Below are 15,965 nucleotides of genomic sequence, written 5' to 3' on the forward strand. Positions count from 1 at the left end.
TGTGGGAAGTCTGTGGACTTGGGGGGTTCAAAAACATCAGCTCCACGACTGCACTCTTAAAAGAACACATCTCCTGAAAACACAAGATGAAAAGTGACCATAATCTTGTATGTGCTCTATATACAGCGGTCACATTCTCTTAAAAACTTCAAAACTAAGCACTCTTTTCTTGGGTCTATTTAAATCCACTTTGAAAACAGACCTCTCTGTGACAATCCCACTCTTGACACCTAGTGGAAAATACCTGTCCTCCAAGCAGACACGTGTTTCACCATTTCCCAGGATGTTCCAATGGCCTCATGACTATCACTTCTGACACCACTGTCACACAGTGTGCCAGTATCTCCAATCCATCGTGTTTTGTCGTTTCTAATGTGGCCAAACACGTAATGGCAGTCGGGATGTTTGTGCCTGGATCATGACCCTTCCCGACCAAGGATGGCGAACTTGTCTCTGGTAAGATTATCCTAGAATTATCCTATAATATCCGATAATCCTGCAGTCAGAGTGCGACATCAGTTTCCTGACTTGAACTGTGGCATGCAACAGAATGTAGCCAATCAGGAGCCGACTGACAAGGATGCGCCCCAAACTGCACCCCTCCACCACTGGTCCATTCCTTCTACTTATGTTTCCCAAGCCGCAGCTGTGTTCCGTCATTGTGTCAAGATGAGCGTTCTCCCAGGGTTTTGCCAAAGTCCACTGTCATCCTGTCCACTTCCTTGCTCCATGTCATGTTTTCCCATTGTTGTGATGTTTGTTTTTCTGTGTGATCAAATAAGATTTCTGGTTTGGGGAACAAGCTTCTCAGTCAGAGGTGTGTTGAGACTAGGGATGGGCGATATGGACAAAAAAAGTTATCACGATAAATATTGTAATTTCGGCGATAACGATAATTATCACGATAAATACATTTTCGTTCTCTTCCATGTGTTGGACACTACAGTCTCTCTTGAAACTGTTTTATGATGAATCTTAATAGTGGAGTTTGTCTCCAACGTCATTATTTGTTTGTGTTTAAATATAATAGTTAACTCAGTGTAGAGATGAGAAATTCAATCTTTCATGTTCCCGGATAGAAGCCAGTCGTTTTATTAAGGGGTGAAATTGAGCCGTCCGTCTGCTGTATCTCAATAAATGATCATTTAGTCATATTCTATTCTCGAAATCATTATATAAACTGTCAGTCCTTTGTCTTGTGTGATGAAAAACGTTTTCACAATTCTCTCTCCTAAAACGGCTGTTTTTCATTGCCTTATTGAAGCTGTCACGAATACTTTGACCGCTTTAGTATTTGTTGATGGTCCCTAACTGATGCTGGGTCGTAGCATTAGCGCTGCCTGTGAGAGTGTGTCCGTGATCAGTGAACACTATTGGGGACGTGGAAGAGGACACTGCCGCCAATACCAGAGTGGAGCTCCGTCCAGAATCCAACTATTTTCACCACAGTGTTTCGCCAAGGCGCTAGCGCAGTGGGAGACCTGCATGTGTTGATGTGAACCAAAGCAGACGCCCGCGTCAGAGAACCTATGAGGACCACTCCATCTAATAAAATAAACACAGATCCAGAAACTCAGAGTCGACCAGTGTCATTATCAAAGGTTCCCTGTATCAGAAATGAGTTTAAAACGACTATCGTGACCCAAAGTCCACCACACTCTCCACAACTGCTACACGCCTGTGTGGGCTGTCAAACACCACAGAGCTGGAGAGCGCGGCGCGCCGTCGGGGTCTCGTCATGTTCACATGAGCAAGTCCAATACAGCGAGTGTGTCACGTGTTTATCAAATTTATCGTGAGATGCAGAATTGTCATGGAGATTGTGTTTGGTATATCATGTACGATAAGTTATCACCCATCCCTAGTTGAGACTATCAGGGCATTATCAAGAGTTAGGAAGCCCTGTAGTGTTTCAGCCACTATACGGTCTTCCTTTGAGAATGGCGTCATGAGACCGTCCCACTCCCGAGGAATAGCTCTCACCTTTCATAACTATATAAATCGTCCATGTATATCTACACCAATCTAAGACGCTCTTAAATTTCAGCTTCAAACAACTGTTCTCCAACCCTCTTGATTGTGCCTTTGATCTCATCTTAAATCTTGCGGCGCTAAGCTGCAGGTTTAAAGAGCTCAGCCAGTTCCGCCACAAAATAAAGTTCAGACCGCTGGAAAATCGAACAGAATTAAACCAGTGTGGAAACGTTGTCCGGTCCAGTTTGGGAGTGACTTGATCCGAGTCTCTGCGGTGCCAAAACCCAGCGTTTAAATGACTGGAAGACTGGGAAGAGCAGCTGCTGGAGCAGAAAACAGGTCAGTGAAGTTTGGTTGACAAGCACGCAGCCTTATCTGGCTGATGGTCTTGAACAGCTGCGCAACTCCCCGAAGATCCCGCCGAGGCTTAATTAGTGGAGCAGACTCGCAGAGGAGCGACGGCTCGTCCACTCAATATTGAGGCACGCAACAACGCCTCCTCTGAAGTCCAAAACAGTGTTTAGGAGGCGGAGGCAGCTCCACCACTGAGGCAGAAATATCCTCCAGTAGCAGAGATAGTGATGGATCCGGTTGTGTTTTTAAGATTTTCAGCATCTTCAGTGGGTTTATCACGACCACACTGGCCACAGTCACATGACAACGCATGTAGCTACAATGTCTTCCTTCGGAAGGACTATATGGTGAAACAGCATGATTTCTTGTTGAGTTCTCTTGTGTCAGTGAGGGGTCACACTGTCCTCCTGGTGGAAGCAGATGTGCAATGCTGCTTCCATGAGTGTTTACCCGCAATTTCCTTGGCTTGTTGTCTGGAAACAGCTTCGTAAAATGGAGCTGTAATTACGCACTTTCACTCGAGGAGGTTCACCAGCACGTACATCCCAGTCTGCTCAGAAAAGATGTCGGGCAGACTGGTGTTAAAAGGAGGAGATTTCCATCATTTCATCAGCTGGAACGTTTATTGTTTCATGAAGATAGCAGGCTAGTTATTGCGTGCTTGGGTCACGTCGATTTCGAAGCCTGTGAATGATAAGATTGATATGAAGGGCAGCTAAAGTGTTGCTTATTATATTCTGACTTCATATCAAAAAGAACGGTGACATTTCAGTCCTCCCTGGAAGCCATGTTTCCCGTGGTGCTGAACGTGTTCCCTTCCTGTTCCACCTGTTTGCTCAATGAAAACTTGACCTTTTAAAAACCCGCCTCATGAGAGAAAGCAGGCAGGTCTTCGCCCAGCTGGTTTTATTCTTGTTCGATTCCAAAGTCAAGTGGTGATGTATTCCAGGACTGTGGAGCGTGTGTTGGGACGACTTGGTGGTGTAGGTCCCAGGAGGGTCAGAGATAAATCCCTGGTATCGGGTGGAGGACGGAATTCCATCTCTGATTCGCAGGAAGGAAATTCCACAGTCGTGAAACGGTTATCTGCCACGGCGGTGCAGTCACTGTTCCTGTCTGGCTGGACAGAAGATCGAGCACAAAGAACCGGGTTTATCTACATCTGGAGCCAGAACAAGAGGTTCAGGACCGCTTTAAATCAATGGACACAAAATCAAAGCGCTTTTCTTCTCTTGACTTCCAGAGTCAAGTATGGAATCGCTGTCTCTAAAACTGACCTGGGACATGCTCCTGTATTTACTCGGTCCACATGGCGCAAGATAGTTGATGCCCAGTGCTGCTTTTTATCATTTCAAATTCACATTTTGTTGGACACTTAGCTTTAAATTGTAGTTATAGCTGGACCTTTTTCAGAGTTTTGCTTGTCCCTCAAAGAAAAATAAATGTTCCATTGGCACCAACAAGAGCTTATTATTATATTATTATGAAATCAATTTCATTCAAGGTCTTGTTTTAATTGTGGTTTGAGAAAATAACAGTTTAAAACATGCAATAGCCTTAACTTTTGTTTGTGACTGTGGAGCTGTTAAGTTCACAGCATGCCTGTGTTCACAATTATTTGCTGCTAATTCCTCAAGAGTGGCTTCTGTGTTAATGTTTACGATAAGACAAACAATGTTTTTAACGGACAAGCACCACTTTGTGGTCTGTTGTTACGTGACAAGCGCAGACAGGACAGTGACATAGTTTTCTGAGATTTGCAGATCAACGTCTGAGCAGCAGACTCATGAAATGTTGCATTTTTTCCTCATTTTTTCATGTTTGGACACCAAAGCAACGTCCACGCAGCCGCTAAAAGAAGTGCCAAAGAGGGGGTGGGGGTTCGCCAACATGGCGGATAGGAGAGGCAGAATTGTTGCCACACTTACAGACTATTGAAGCATGTAGACTGACTCATGAAACAAAGTTAAAAGTGCTCAAAATGCTTTGTTTTCACCTGCGTGTCCGAAGGAGAAGAGCTGTGATTCAGTTGGTGAACCCTTTTCTGCGGACTGTTGAGGACATCTTGTTTACGGATCTGACCAAAGCCTTGTGAAAATTGTTCCGGGGCAGCCATGATCCCAGAATTTGCACTCAGTTGTGTTGATCAGTGCGCCACCATGTGGCGCAGTCTCTCCTACTCTAGTGGCAGAAGTCAACACCAATCTCAAGGTGAAGAACCGTCAGTACACAAACAGTGTGATCGTTGAGTCGGTAACAAATGTGCGTGTTGAACAAGAGCTCACCGCAGCAGTCGCTGTTTACTCGCTATAAGTCATTATTTGCTGCTGCCGACTGATCTAACGCGCCGGCAGGCTGCCTCAGTCTGAAGGACACATATGTATGAAGGAGCAAACAGCAGCGACAGCTCTCTGCAACCTCACCTTGGATCATTAAAAACACAGCAGCGTGAGAAGCATCTCTCACTTCAATGTAAACGTGTTTAATGGCATCAGCTTCAGCATATACAGCTCACAGTTCAGTTCAAGAGGAGACCTTCTGAAGTCCCAAACACCGGCTCTGCTCAACACACAGTGCGGCGTTTCCCTCTCACAGCGGCAGATAATTGCCGTGGCTGTGAAAGTAGTGTATGTATTAAAGTGGAATTTGAACGGGCTGCGAGAAAAGCTAGTCGCATCCTCATCACTCATATTTGTGCACTCGGGCGCGTTTGGATAATCCAACTCTGGCCGCTAAGAGATCTTAATAAATCCTCTTTTTATTCATCGCACTTGGCTGCTGCCAGCGAGGAAGTCTCACCCACACAGATTACATCACACAATTAATAGTCCTGTTTCCTCCAGCCACCTCCTGTGTGTTCCTGCAAAGTGCCGGCGGCTTATCGCGCAGTCTGTCCAGTCGGATTGGCCCTGGTGTGAGTGTCAGTGTGAGGTTCCCGCAGAGCTTTTCCCGGCACCTGGCCTGCCCACACCATCATCTAGGGATGTATTCCTGTGGAATTCCGCTAAAGTTTCGGCTCTGCAGAGCCAGGTCCACCGTGTGGATGAAGGCGTCCACCGTTTGTCTCATGTCCGAAGTAAACGGATCGAAGGAAGGCTGCTGGGCGCCGGAGCGCTTGAAGTGACCGTCCCTGTTGCTCTGAGCGCACAGCAGCCGCTCCTCCGACACAGTGATGTTCAGGAAATTGGCGATGAGTCGCAGCTGTGGAAGGAGGGACCTCTGCAGCTCCTCGTAGTGGACCACCAGCAGGTGCCGTCCAAACTTCAGCCAGCTTAGCGCATGGGAGGTCCACCAGGGGGCGTAGCTGGAGACAAACTCTGGCCACTCTGCAGGGAGGAGAGAAGCAAAATGAAGTAACGTCGCAGTGGACGATGACAACCTTGAACTTGTATTTAGGAAAATGCTGTTCTGGAAATGTAAATAAAATACTGTGACTTTTCTTTCATTTTCTTTACATTGAAATCAGTCTTCTACAGCGCAATCTGTGGTTGAAACTGGAAGGTCAGTCTGACACCTTAGTTCCAGACTACGCACACAACAAACTCAAGGCCGAGGGGCTGCAGTAGCCTGATACAGTGGTACCTCGGTTATCGACCACAATCCGTTCCAGACGGCCGTTCGAGAAGCGATTTGTTCAAAATCTGAATCCCATTGCAATGAATGGAAAAAGAAATAATGCGTTCCAAGCCTTAAAATAGGCTTTTGTAGGAGTGAATGTAGAGTGTCTGCTGCAGGTGGCTGTTCCTCTATGTGTGTGGCCGCTGCATGTGGGAGGGGTTGCCGAGTGAGTGAGGTCTCTCCAGAAGTGAAGAGGTGCCCGGTGCGTGTCCAGCTCTGAATGTGCGCTTCTGTGCAGTTTGGCTGTGACAAAGTCATAAACCAAGTAACTTAGCTCTGTCCCAGACTCGCCTCATCCCTGTCCCAGCTCCAGCCCACAACAGGACATCAAACCCTGGAGTGAGCGCTCCAGCTCACTCCAGGGTTACTTTAGAACAGACTCAAGAGAACATGAACTACAATGAGGCTGCAACCAAAACAATTTACACATTGTTATTCAGAGTTTGTGAACCATGAAGTGACGACCGCATTAGAAGTTACTTATCTTTCACAGTGTAGAAATGCACCCTCGAAACATGTGCACCACTAGCTGACACACATCCAATTGACCACACCAGTCAGTATGAAACACAAATGAAATCAGCGGAACATTGATGGAGGTGGGATGAAGTTCAGAGGTCATCCCTACTTCCTTACACTTCCACTGTAATAGTACACCACACATTTTCCTCATTACTGCAAGTGGCAGACAGTTTTGACAGTTGGATAATGAGTGCACCACAACGTGCAGAAGTCAACCAAGCGTAATGAAGCAGGGATTGACCTTTGAACTCCAGTCTTACTTGTTAATATGCATTCTTAACATCACATTGTTTATCGAGAGAACTGAGTTGTGTACTTCATATGTGCTCAAGCACAGGTGAAAATAACAATTTAACTACACATTAGATGAACCTTGTGAATGAATCCAGCCACCTCTTGATGGCATCATGCTAAACGTGGTTCATAGTTGTCAATACCAAAAAGTTGCAAGGGATTTACTCTATGTTTTCTGGATTGAAGGTGATTCTTAAAGGATTGATACCAAGAGTAGAACCACAACTGGCTGTTCAGCTGAGTAATCCAGCCGCCATGGAGGAAGACGAACGCCAAAATGGAAACTGTTGGATGGTGTAGAGTGAGGTGCTTTGCATGGCAAAACCTAACAATGTGCCCACAAGTATAGAGATGCAGACAATGTACTGAAAGGAGCAACCTCGAGGAAGATTGGAAAGCTCAATGGAGAACACCAGCGTGTGTCTGTTCAGCAGTAGGTTTCTATTCAACAAAACCAAATGCAACCTTGTGGCCACCAAAGGAGCACCAGCCCGATGGCTATGTCTGCACTGCAAATTCATTTGTCACCCCTCAATTGATTCATCTTCAGAAAGGTATCATCTGAGAAGCGTGCTGGCCTTCAAGCAGTTTGCGTGTTGGGGTCACATCTGCACTGAAATCGGCCTTGCATTCCGATTCAGCCGAGTTTTTCGTGCATCATAAAGACGAGCTAAACGACGACATCAGTGTGTACATCACAGCTCAGCGTGACATGACAAGCGGCTAAAAAGGTTTCCATGAGCGCGGAAACAGATGGGGAAAGTGCTCGTTCCATTTTCGTGCAGAGCCCAGTGGGAGAGCCATCAGCGCGTTCCTGGTCTGTACCCTGACTAAAAGCCCAAATACTCCAGAGTGGAGTCCGGGTGCTGAACTCATGAGAGTCTGATCATGCGCTCTCTTCTACTTTGAAAAAATAATTTACCTTTACTCTTCCACTGAGCGTCTGTGGCGTGCCCTAAATGTCCGGCACACTTGCGGTTGAACTCGGCCATGAGGGAGCGGTAAGGGTTCCGGATGAGCAGGATCGCAGAATCAAACATCTCGATATCCCTCTGGCCGCTCTCATGGGTCTTGACACAGATGCTGCGGCCGCTCTTCCAGTAGTCCTTCTCTCCTTTGAAACCTGGAGAAGACGACGAATTAATGCCCTGAAATTAACAGTCAGAGGAGCATTTTAAATCCACCGTCCGGGCGTGAGAGGTGGAGAAGAATGTGGACGGTAAAAAAGGAGGCAGATTGTCTCCTCGCTGCCTGGGTTTACAACACGCTTCGGGCAGTGTCGTGTGAAACGTGTCCGACAATGGAGTCAAGCTATGATGCTCCAAAATAAACCTCCAAAAACCCTCTGGTCATTTGGTCAGAGATGTTTCTCTCTGCGATGAAGACGTGTCAGAGGGAGTTTCTGGAGACTTCACCCTCCAGGGCGACTAGACTATCTGGGAGAGGTGGCAAATTGTTCAGAAACAAGTGAGCAGCAGTGGAAGGTTGGTGTGAAACTATACTCGAAGGAAATATTCAAACTGTCAAAATGTTTTCCTCATTTAGCTGAAGATCTTTTTTGGAGCGGCTAATATCTTTATATACTGGAAACAAAACCGCCCACCAGCAGGGTCATGTGGAGGCCATGCTGGGTGGGAGAGCAGTGAGGAGCCCCGCCTGCTCCACTGGAGGGAGGATGAGTGAGCGGGAGAGGTGCTACAATCAACAGCGGTGGAGGTGAAGAGGGGCTTCAAGTGCTCCCTAGAGCTTAACTGTCAGAAAATAAATATAACAATGAAGACCTGTGTGCTTGAGTCAAGACTCAAAAACTAGCCACTTGGGGTCAATGTGAGAGACGTGAATATCAGGCTCACTTGTAAACAACCGGCAAAACAAAAGCAAAAACGGCGGCTCACCTCTGTTGTACAAGGTGCCATCGAAGTAGAAGCTGCCAGTGTAGTAGCCGGTCATGAGCTCGATCAGGTGCCGCACCCAGGTGTTTCCAGCGCCAGGGAAACTGGACAGAGCCACCAGGGAGCTGGATCTGTGCGGCAGAAACATCCTCTCTTTGCACCTGGAGTCTGGCGGAAGACAGCATTGATCATCATCTTCAAAAAAGACTCAAGTATTTTGGGTCACATACAAATCAAAAGCTGTATTAATAGACCTCAGAAAAAAACAATTAGAAATATAACTTAATATGTTTGCCGCACACAACATATTCACAATCACAGAGCGAATAATAGTTTTATCTGGGGCCGTTTTTACAAGCTGTTTTGCAAGAGAGGAGAGACCAGAGAAGTTTAACTGCAGCGTGTGATCCATAAAATGTGCTGACACGGCAGAATGAGATGGAAATGCCGACACGCTCCGCCAATTATTACATCAGTGAGGAGCCACGTCACGTGATGGAGTGAAGGTATTTAGCAGGAGGACCTCACATATACATGCGGACTCTGACTCACCGAGGACTGGCGTGTGATAGACTTGGTAGAAGTCGTGGTCGGCCGTCGCCGCAGGGGTGGAGTTCTTAGCCATGTGGACGTCTGTGCTGCCCACACACTGATGCTTCTCCGACTGCAGGTCCAGACTGAAGACAGAAGACGTCCACGTGCAGAAGCAGTGGGGCTTCCTGATCACGGCCAGCGGCAGCTCCTGCAGACAGACACCATGTTGCCCGCTGAGTCAACCCGCCGCAAGATCTCGGTCTGGCAAAGATGGATGTGTCAGCGGCGCTTTCATCTCATCCCTCCTCCCGCTGAGCTTTTGTTCATCAGTTTTAGTCACTTTCCTATCTGGAGAAGGTCAGAACGCTCAAGGACAAAAGCCTCAGATATTCATTAACATTTTACTCCAAACCAAATGGACGACCTTCTCCTTAACTAAAAGCTGCTGTGGGAACATGAACACAGCAAACCAAGCAGCAAATGTTGACGTTTTTCCGAATTGTTTGAACTCCACGTGGTGACAGAAACGTTTTCTTCACTGGAGTCTCAGTTCCAAGTCTCAAGGTGGTGAATTTGCACAAGCGAAAGTCATCAAATTTGATAATGGCCCTTCAATTTAGGAGAAAATACAACCTAGAGAGCCATTTCTACGGTGGGAGACGCTTCGCTCTGAATATTTATTGCCGAATTAAATATCATCACTCAAAACACTGAAAAATAGATCAATGCCACTTTGTTTTAGAAATGTCTTTACATTCAAATCACAAAACAATCTCTACAGAAAAAAAAACCTCCTAAAAAGAACTATCTAATAGGTAACATCTAAGCCAGGCATGGGCAAACTACGGCCCGGGGGCCACATGCGGCCTGTTAAACGTTTTAATCCGGCCCGCCGAACTTGAAAAAATGAAATGAATAAGCCTTGTTAATGTTATATTTTCCATACAATTCCGATGTTTTCCCACTAGATGGCGGACTGTTGATACATTGGCTTGATTGAGGTGAAGCGTTGGCCTATCACCGAATTTTACGCACTATAAGACGCTCTGGAATATAAGCGGCACCCACTAAAATTAAGCAAAGGCCAGCAAACGTCTGCCTGAGTTTTTAAAAGAATACATGGGGGAGACAGCGGGTATTTTGTGCCTGGAGAGCAAAGACACATTTGAGAAAATCAGTTTAGCACAACGGACAGTGACTCGCCGTGTGGAACTAGTAGATGAAGATATCACCAGTAGCTTAAAAAAAAGACAGAGTCATTCACATTGTACTCTTTAGCACTGGATGAAAGCAACGACGTCAAAGACACTACTCAGCTCCTCATTTTTATCAGAGGTATCAACCACACTTTTGAAATAACGGAGGAGTTTTTGTCAATGGAGTCACTGAAAGGACAAACACAGGAAGAGGACTTGTTTGACCAGCTTCCTTGGAGTACGCTAGTCAACATCACCATCCCAAGATGTGTATTTTTTCTCCAATGAGGGAGGTTGCCAAAGCACTCCATCCAGCGGCCCCTTTGTCAAATGTTAGAACCCATTGTGGCCCACGAATCAAAAAGTTTGCCCACCCCTGATCTAAGCTAACTTCTAAGTTAGCATCTAAGCTAACTACTATGTTAGCATCAGAGCTGAAATGTTAACTTAGAGGACTGTGCTGGTTGCTTTTGTACCACGAAAAACAGAATTTAAGCTTCATGTACGTCTTATTTCTATTGAAGAAAAGCGTCTAACCTTGTCGGTGCAGGTCTCGACGCAGGACTGAGTGGTCAGGTTGGGCTGGAAAGTGTTGATGGGAAAAGTGCTGATGACGTTCTTGGTCAGCATGAAGCATCCACGGTGGTGAATGTTCTTGACTGCAAAGAGAGGAGGAACTAAGTCTCGGAATCTTTCGCCTTGTCGACAGGCCAAAATAGAAAACTGTCATGGAGAGATGGATTTTAAGAAGGAAAAAAAAAGGCTGAGTTAAAATTTAAAATAAATGACCAGCTTCTTCTGCAGCATTTCTGACCTCATTACATGGATTATGGAATTATAATTCATTCTCAATTCTGCTGCAAATCCTCCGAGACACTGAAGCCTCTAAAAGTACTGGAAATATGAAAGCTGTGGATGACGGCAGCCGGCGACCTTGAAGGCTGCGTTCAAACACCGTTTTGAATAACGTGAAACCTGTTTCAACAATGGATGCCCCGAGAGAAACACAGATGTTTATTGCACGTCAGATTTTTCCCAAATAAAACGCATGTCGCAAAAACACTGAGTTCACCCTGCTGTTTAAAATAGAATTCAGAATAAGAGGATGAAAAAAAATGATGATGTAAGATGCTTGTAACAGTCTAAATAACATGCTTTCCTGACTGGAGTAGAGAGAGCCAGTACATGCAACAGACGTTATTTAACTTCCGATCAGTGAGATGGAGAATAAGACACCTCCTTTCAATACTTGCTGTCGTCTGCTTCAAGAGGTGCGCAAAAATGTCAGCTGCAATAACTGTCTGCGAGGTGACGGGAAGTAAGAAGAGTATGGGAAAAGAAAGTCAATGGACAGGTGAAAACATCTCATTTTACAGTCGACTCGTCCTTGAGGAGTCGCTCCCAGTCTGAGAGGGAGTCGGCGGCAGAATCTGTCAAGAGCAAAGCGCTGCCTGAAAGGCCGGCCGTCACCGGCGCAGACTCCTTCCATTTAAAAACCAACAAGTTCGTTATTTGCGCGTTAATTATGCAGAATCTCATCAGCACATTTATTATGTTCTCTCATCTTTATGAGAGCAGAGAGGCCAGAGAAGTCACCTACAATCACATCCTCATTACCGGGGGTTTTATTATCTCCTGCTCCAGTTATTAAAATTTAAAAAAAAAGAAAAAAGGAGGTATTCATGCAAATACTTGTGGCACTCACATCTTCCAGCACCTGCTACAGCGGTAAACAAAGCCCTGAATGTGAATCTGTCCATGTGTTTGAACTTCTCTGTTGAGTGTGCTGAGGACCATATATCTAAATACATAAACACAATGCATAAAACTGGCAGTGAAACTTGAGCTTTGTGTGAATTGGAGTTAAAAATATTATAAATCTCTATTTCTATGCTTTTGTTTTCTTTAGATAATTGATAGTACTAAAATAATAAAAGTTGTTGAAGCTATGCTTTAATGCTAATAATATGATAGTTACAATAGGTATTTTTGTTTTGACTGGATCATGACCAAAGGTGAAGGTGGGAACGTAGATCGATTAGTAAATCCAGAGCTTCGTCTTGTGACTCAGCTCCCTCTTCACCACAACGGTCCGATACAGCGACCGCATCATTGGAGCCGCTGCACCAACCCGTCTATCAATCTCACGCTCCCCTTTTCCCTCACTCGAGAACATCTCATCAAGTCACTACAAGTCTTTTCACTATTAAGTCTGTTCTCATCTTGTACAGTTTTGTCCTCAGCCTTCTTTAAAGTTGCCCCTTGGTTATTGGTTATTGTTTTGGACCAAACCATGTTTGAACTGCGATCTGGGTCCCAAACCTCGACAGACCCCATGGCAACATGAGTGCTAAATTCGAGTCGTTCCCGTGCTCAGAGCATCATTTAAAAATTTTAAATACGGCAGCACTGAAAAAAAGTGGACTGCAACAATGACAGCTATGTTTTGAGAACTGAGAAATGAACTAGCCTTAACTGACAAATACTTTAACTCTTGACTTTGAACTGCGTGAGTTGTGCTACCAGGTATGTTTCAGACTTCAGTGACTCAAGACGTGAAACACCGTAGCGTTGTTCCACTCAATATTTCTCATGATGTTTTCAATGACTTCCTAAGACAATTCAAATGATATGGATGGTAAAAGTACTGGTGTTGATTCCAGTCAGCTACACTCCAGGAGTCCGATTTTTTAAAGATTATTATTTAAAGAAAATGAAAATAAAAAATGAAATTGTGATTTTCACTCTTCACTAAGAAACTGCTTTTATTGAACCCAGGTACTGTCCTCAGTCTACAATGTTCCAGCAGCAGTGGAAAATACCAACCGCCGTGTCCCAGATTTGTTTATCCAGTCGTCCAACACAAGTTGTCTGTCCTGCGTGCGCTTCTCCACAAACAACCACCGAATGGAATAAACGGTTCAGGGGGAGCTGATAGCCTTTCAAAGCGACGGAGCAGACAGTGTGAGTGTCAGACAGATTCAACTCCGCCAAAACAAATTTCTAGAACACTTTCAGCCTCCAGCCTCGTCTGAGTCAGCATCTATCAGTTAAACGGGAAAAACACTGGAAATGCTGACTGACAGCAAATACAGCGCTACACACAGCCAAAGAGGGTGCGATACATAAAGATCCCCAAATCCCCAAAATAAAAAGACCTGCAGCCTCACGGCTGAAAGATTGCAGGTTCCAATCCAGCTTGGTGAAACCCAATTATGGCTCTGGCTGGGAGCAGACTCTGAAGCACAATGATCATATCAGAAATGTTGGATCAAATATTGAACACACTTGTTTTGCAATCCACGCTCTGGGTTATGGAACTGAAATGCAGTTGGTAAAACCAAAAAGACAGAACGGAACATCTGTCACAGATTCTGAAATGTGATTTCACTGTGAGCCCTCTGATTTCCTCCCATCACGAATGGCCCCAGCAGCGCATAATGGCGACATGAATCAGAAGAAAAAGAAATGAATGAATGACTAAAATTAAGCAGAATTATGAGACATTTTTTGAGGGATAACATTTAATGAGGTTTATCATCCTTATCGTGTCGTGCTTTTTTGTATCTGTTGTATATGAAGTCTGTTAACATTGAGTCAAAAGTAGCTGAATTGAAGCCTAAAAATACATAGCTTCAGCCGACACTGACAGTAGCTGCAGCTGCATCTATTCTGATCCGAGCCTCTGGAGGACTCAACAACATGAAGTTGTTCTCATTGAACTGTCATTTGAACAGATGTGTTTGGATGAAGAATTCAGACATTTATTCCAACTGGAGCAACAAAACTAAACTTTTGTGACCAGACACATGTCTGAATATTGGACAGTGTTTACAGGATCTATCGCCGCTCAACCTGAACGGTACGAAGGGTAAAAATAGAAAGCGCTCTTTGCCGCAGGGACATTCACTCACATTTTCTGTGACCCGGCAGCTGCTGCTCCACCTTGTAAATGGAGAGGCGTCCCACGCCACCGCAGGGAGCCCCGCGCTCTCCCCGACACACCAGACTACAGTCCTCCTCGGGAGCCTGCGGGCTGCTGATCCGATTCCCACAGTGACATTCAACTCCGTACTCCAGACCTGCGAACTGATAGCCACTACACACACACAGAGAGTTAGAGGCGATCCATAAACCCACACCGCCCTCGGGCTAAACTTCCCCATAGGACATTAGTTAACATTTCAGATTCATCATTCAAGTCAGCCGTGGCCGATCACTCTCCCTCCTGCTCTCCTCCTGACCCAGCAGGCCTCTTCAGAGCTGCACCCGTCACCTCTGCTCTGTGTCTTACATATCAAGGCTGCTCTGACTCATCCCGCTGCCTTCCATCCTCATCCTCACTGGCTACCGCATTGACCTCATCAAAACTGACCTTTTCGTGCGTCCTTTGAAGCCTCCTTTTAAATTGCCTTGACTTTTTACTTTTGTCTCTAATTGGGCCGCTCAGGTAACTGATCATGTAGAGAGGTGGGGGGGGGCACCTCACAGGGAGGCTCAGTACGCAGCTAAAACCTTCTTTATGACGCACACATCCATCTTATTTTCTTTTCTTCCCATCCAGTCGTGTGTTTTTTTAAAGTCTGGAACTTCCGCTTCTGTTTTTCTGCCTTTCACGTGTGCAGGCAGGTGAGGCTGTAACCCTTGCTGGCTGAGAGCAAAGAGGCAATCAGCCCCTCCACTTAAGCCGTGCTCAGGCTCCACCACCTCAGAATGTTCCTTTGCTTTACCCTGAGCACGGTCATTACTTCAGTCCTGTTCCTCAGCCCTTTTCACTCGCACCAATTTAGACTCCTGCCTATATTTTTTCATCATTTTTTCCAGCCTCCCACAAGCTGCAACTATGTAACTATCCAACGCCAGCTGTCTCTGATCTGTGGCTTTTATTCAGAGATAAATAAATGATCACTTTCAAAGGCTCCCTTCAGTAACACCACATTATTTACATAATTTATACATAAATGACTTCATTTCACTTTCAGTGACTGGTCCATCTGGAAAATCTGCAACCAAACCTAGCTCTTCTCCTCTTGTCGTGGATGACAAAAAAACACTGGATGAATCTCCCTCTTTCAGGCTGTCTTTCCAGAGAGCTCATCCAATGAGAGGACATGTGCATTTCTGGATCAGCAGAAGACCTTCTCGCTGGCTTTGGTGTCGCAGACTCAAGATCACAGCTGACAGTCTCGGATCTCTAACACGGTCTCTGAGGCTTCTCTGTTGACTCTTAAAGCCTCAGGAAGATTTCTTAGTACCTGACGACAAGCTGAAATTGGATTGGATAAAAAATAACCCCATGATATAAGCAGCACAATTGTGTGGATATAACTTTGGGGATCAATTCTAGTGTGTTTTTTGTAGGACCACTGTTTGCATTGAGAACCTGCTTCTCACGTTTGTAACTCACTTGAGCTGATGAAGTGACAAAATCGGAATATAACTCAAGTTGCTTTAATGACGAAAAATGAAAAAAATGGTTTTATATTAGCGACAACTTTAAATGGTCTGGAAGTGTTCAAGGGGCTGAAGATATGGTGTTGGGATTGGGATTTCCTTTGTACCTTGCTTCAGGCTGTTTTTC

At 45.3% G+C, this 15,965-nt stretch overlaps 1 protein-coding gene across 1 annotated transcript in view; it reads right to left on the reverse strand.

Annotated features, from left to right (window-relative positions):
- Positions 1–4,564: 4,564 nt before the first annotated feature.
- wscd1b (WSC domain containing 1b) overlaps positions 4,565–15,965 on the reverse strand; it is a 31,921-nt gene continuing 20,520 nt past the window's right edge. The window contains exons 4-9 of the mRNA XM_053847326.1: positions 14,299–14,483; positions 10,922–11,043; positions 9,207–9,396; positions 8,658–8,822; positions 7,685–7,885; positions 4,565–5,654 (exon numbers count right to left, since the gene is read on the reverse strand). Coding sequence (XP_053703301.1) covers positions 5,302–5,654; positions 7,685–7,885; positions 8,658–8,822; positions 9,207–9,396; positions 10,922–11,043; positions 14,299–14,483 — 1,216 coding nt within the window. The 3' untranslated portion in view covers positions 4,565–5,301. The remainder of the gene's footprint in view (positions 5,655–7,684; positions 7,886–8,657; positions 8,823–9,206; positions 9,397–10,921; positions 11,044–14,298; positions 14,484–15,965) is intronic.

Source organism: Synchiropus splendidus, chromosome 17, assembly GCF_027744825.2.
Source record: "Synchiropus splendidus isolate RoL2022-P1 chromosome 17, RoL_Sspl_1.0, whole genome shotgun sequence".
Taxonomy (NCBI): domain Eukaryota; kingdom Metazoa; phylum Chordata; class Actinopteri; order Syngnathiformes; family Callionymidae; genus Synchiropus; species Synchiropus splendidus.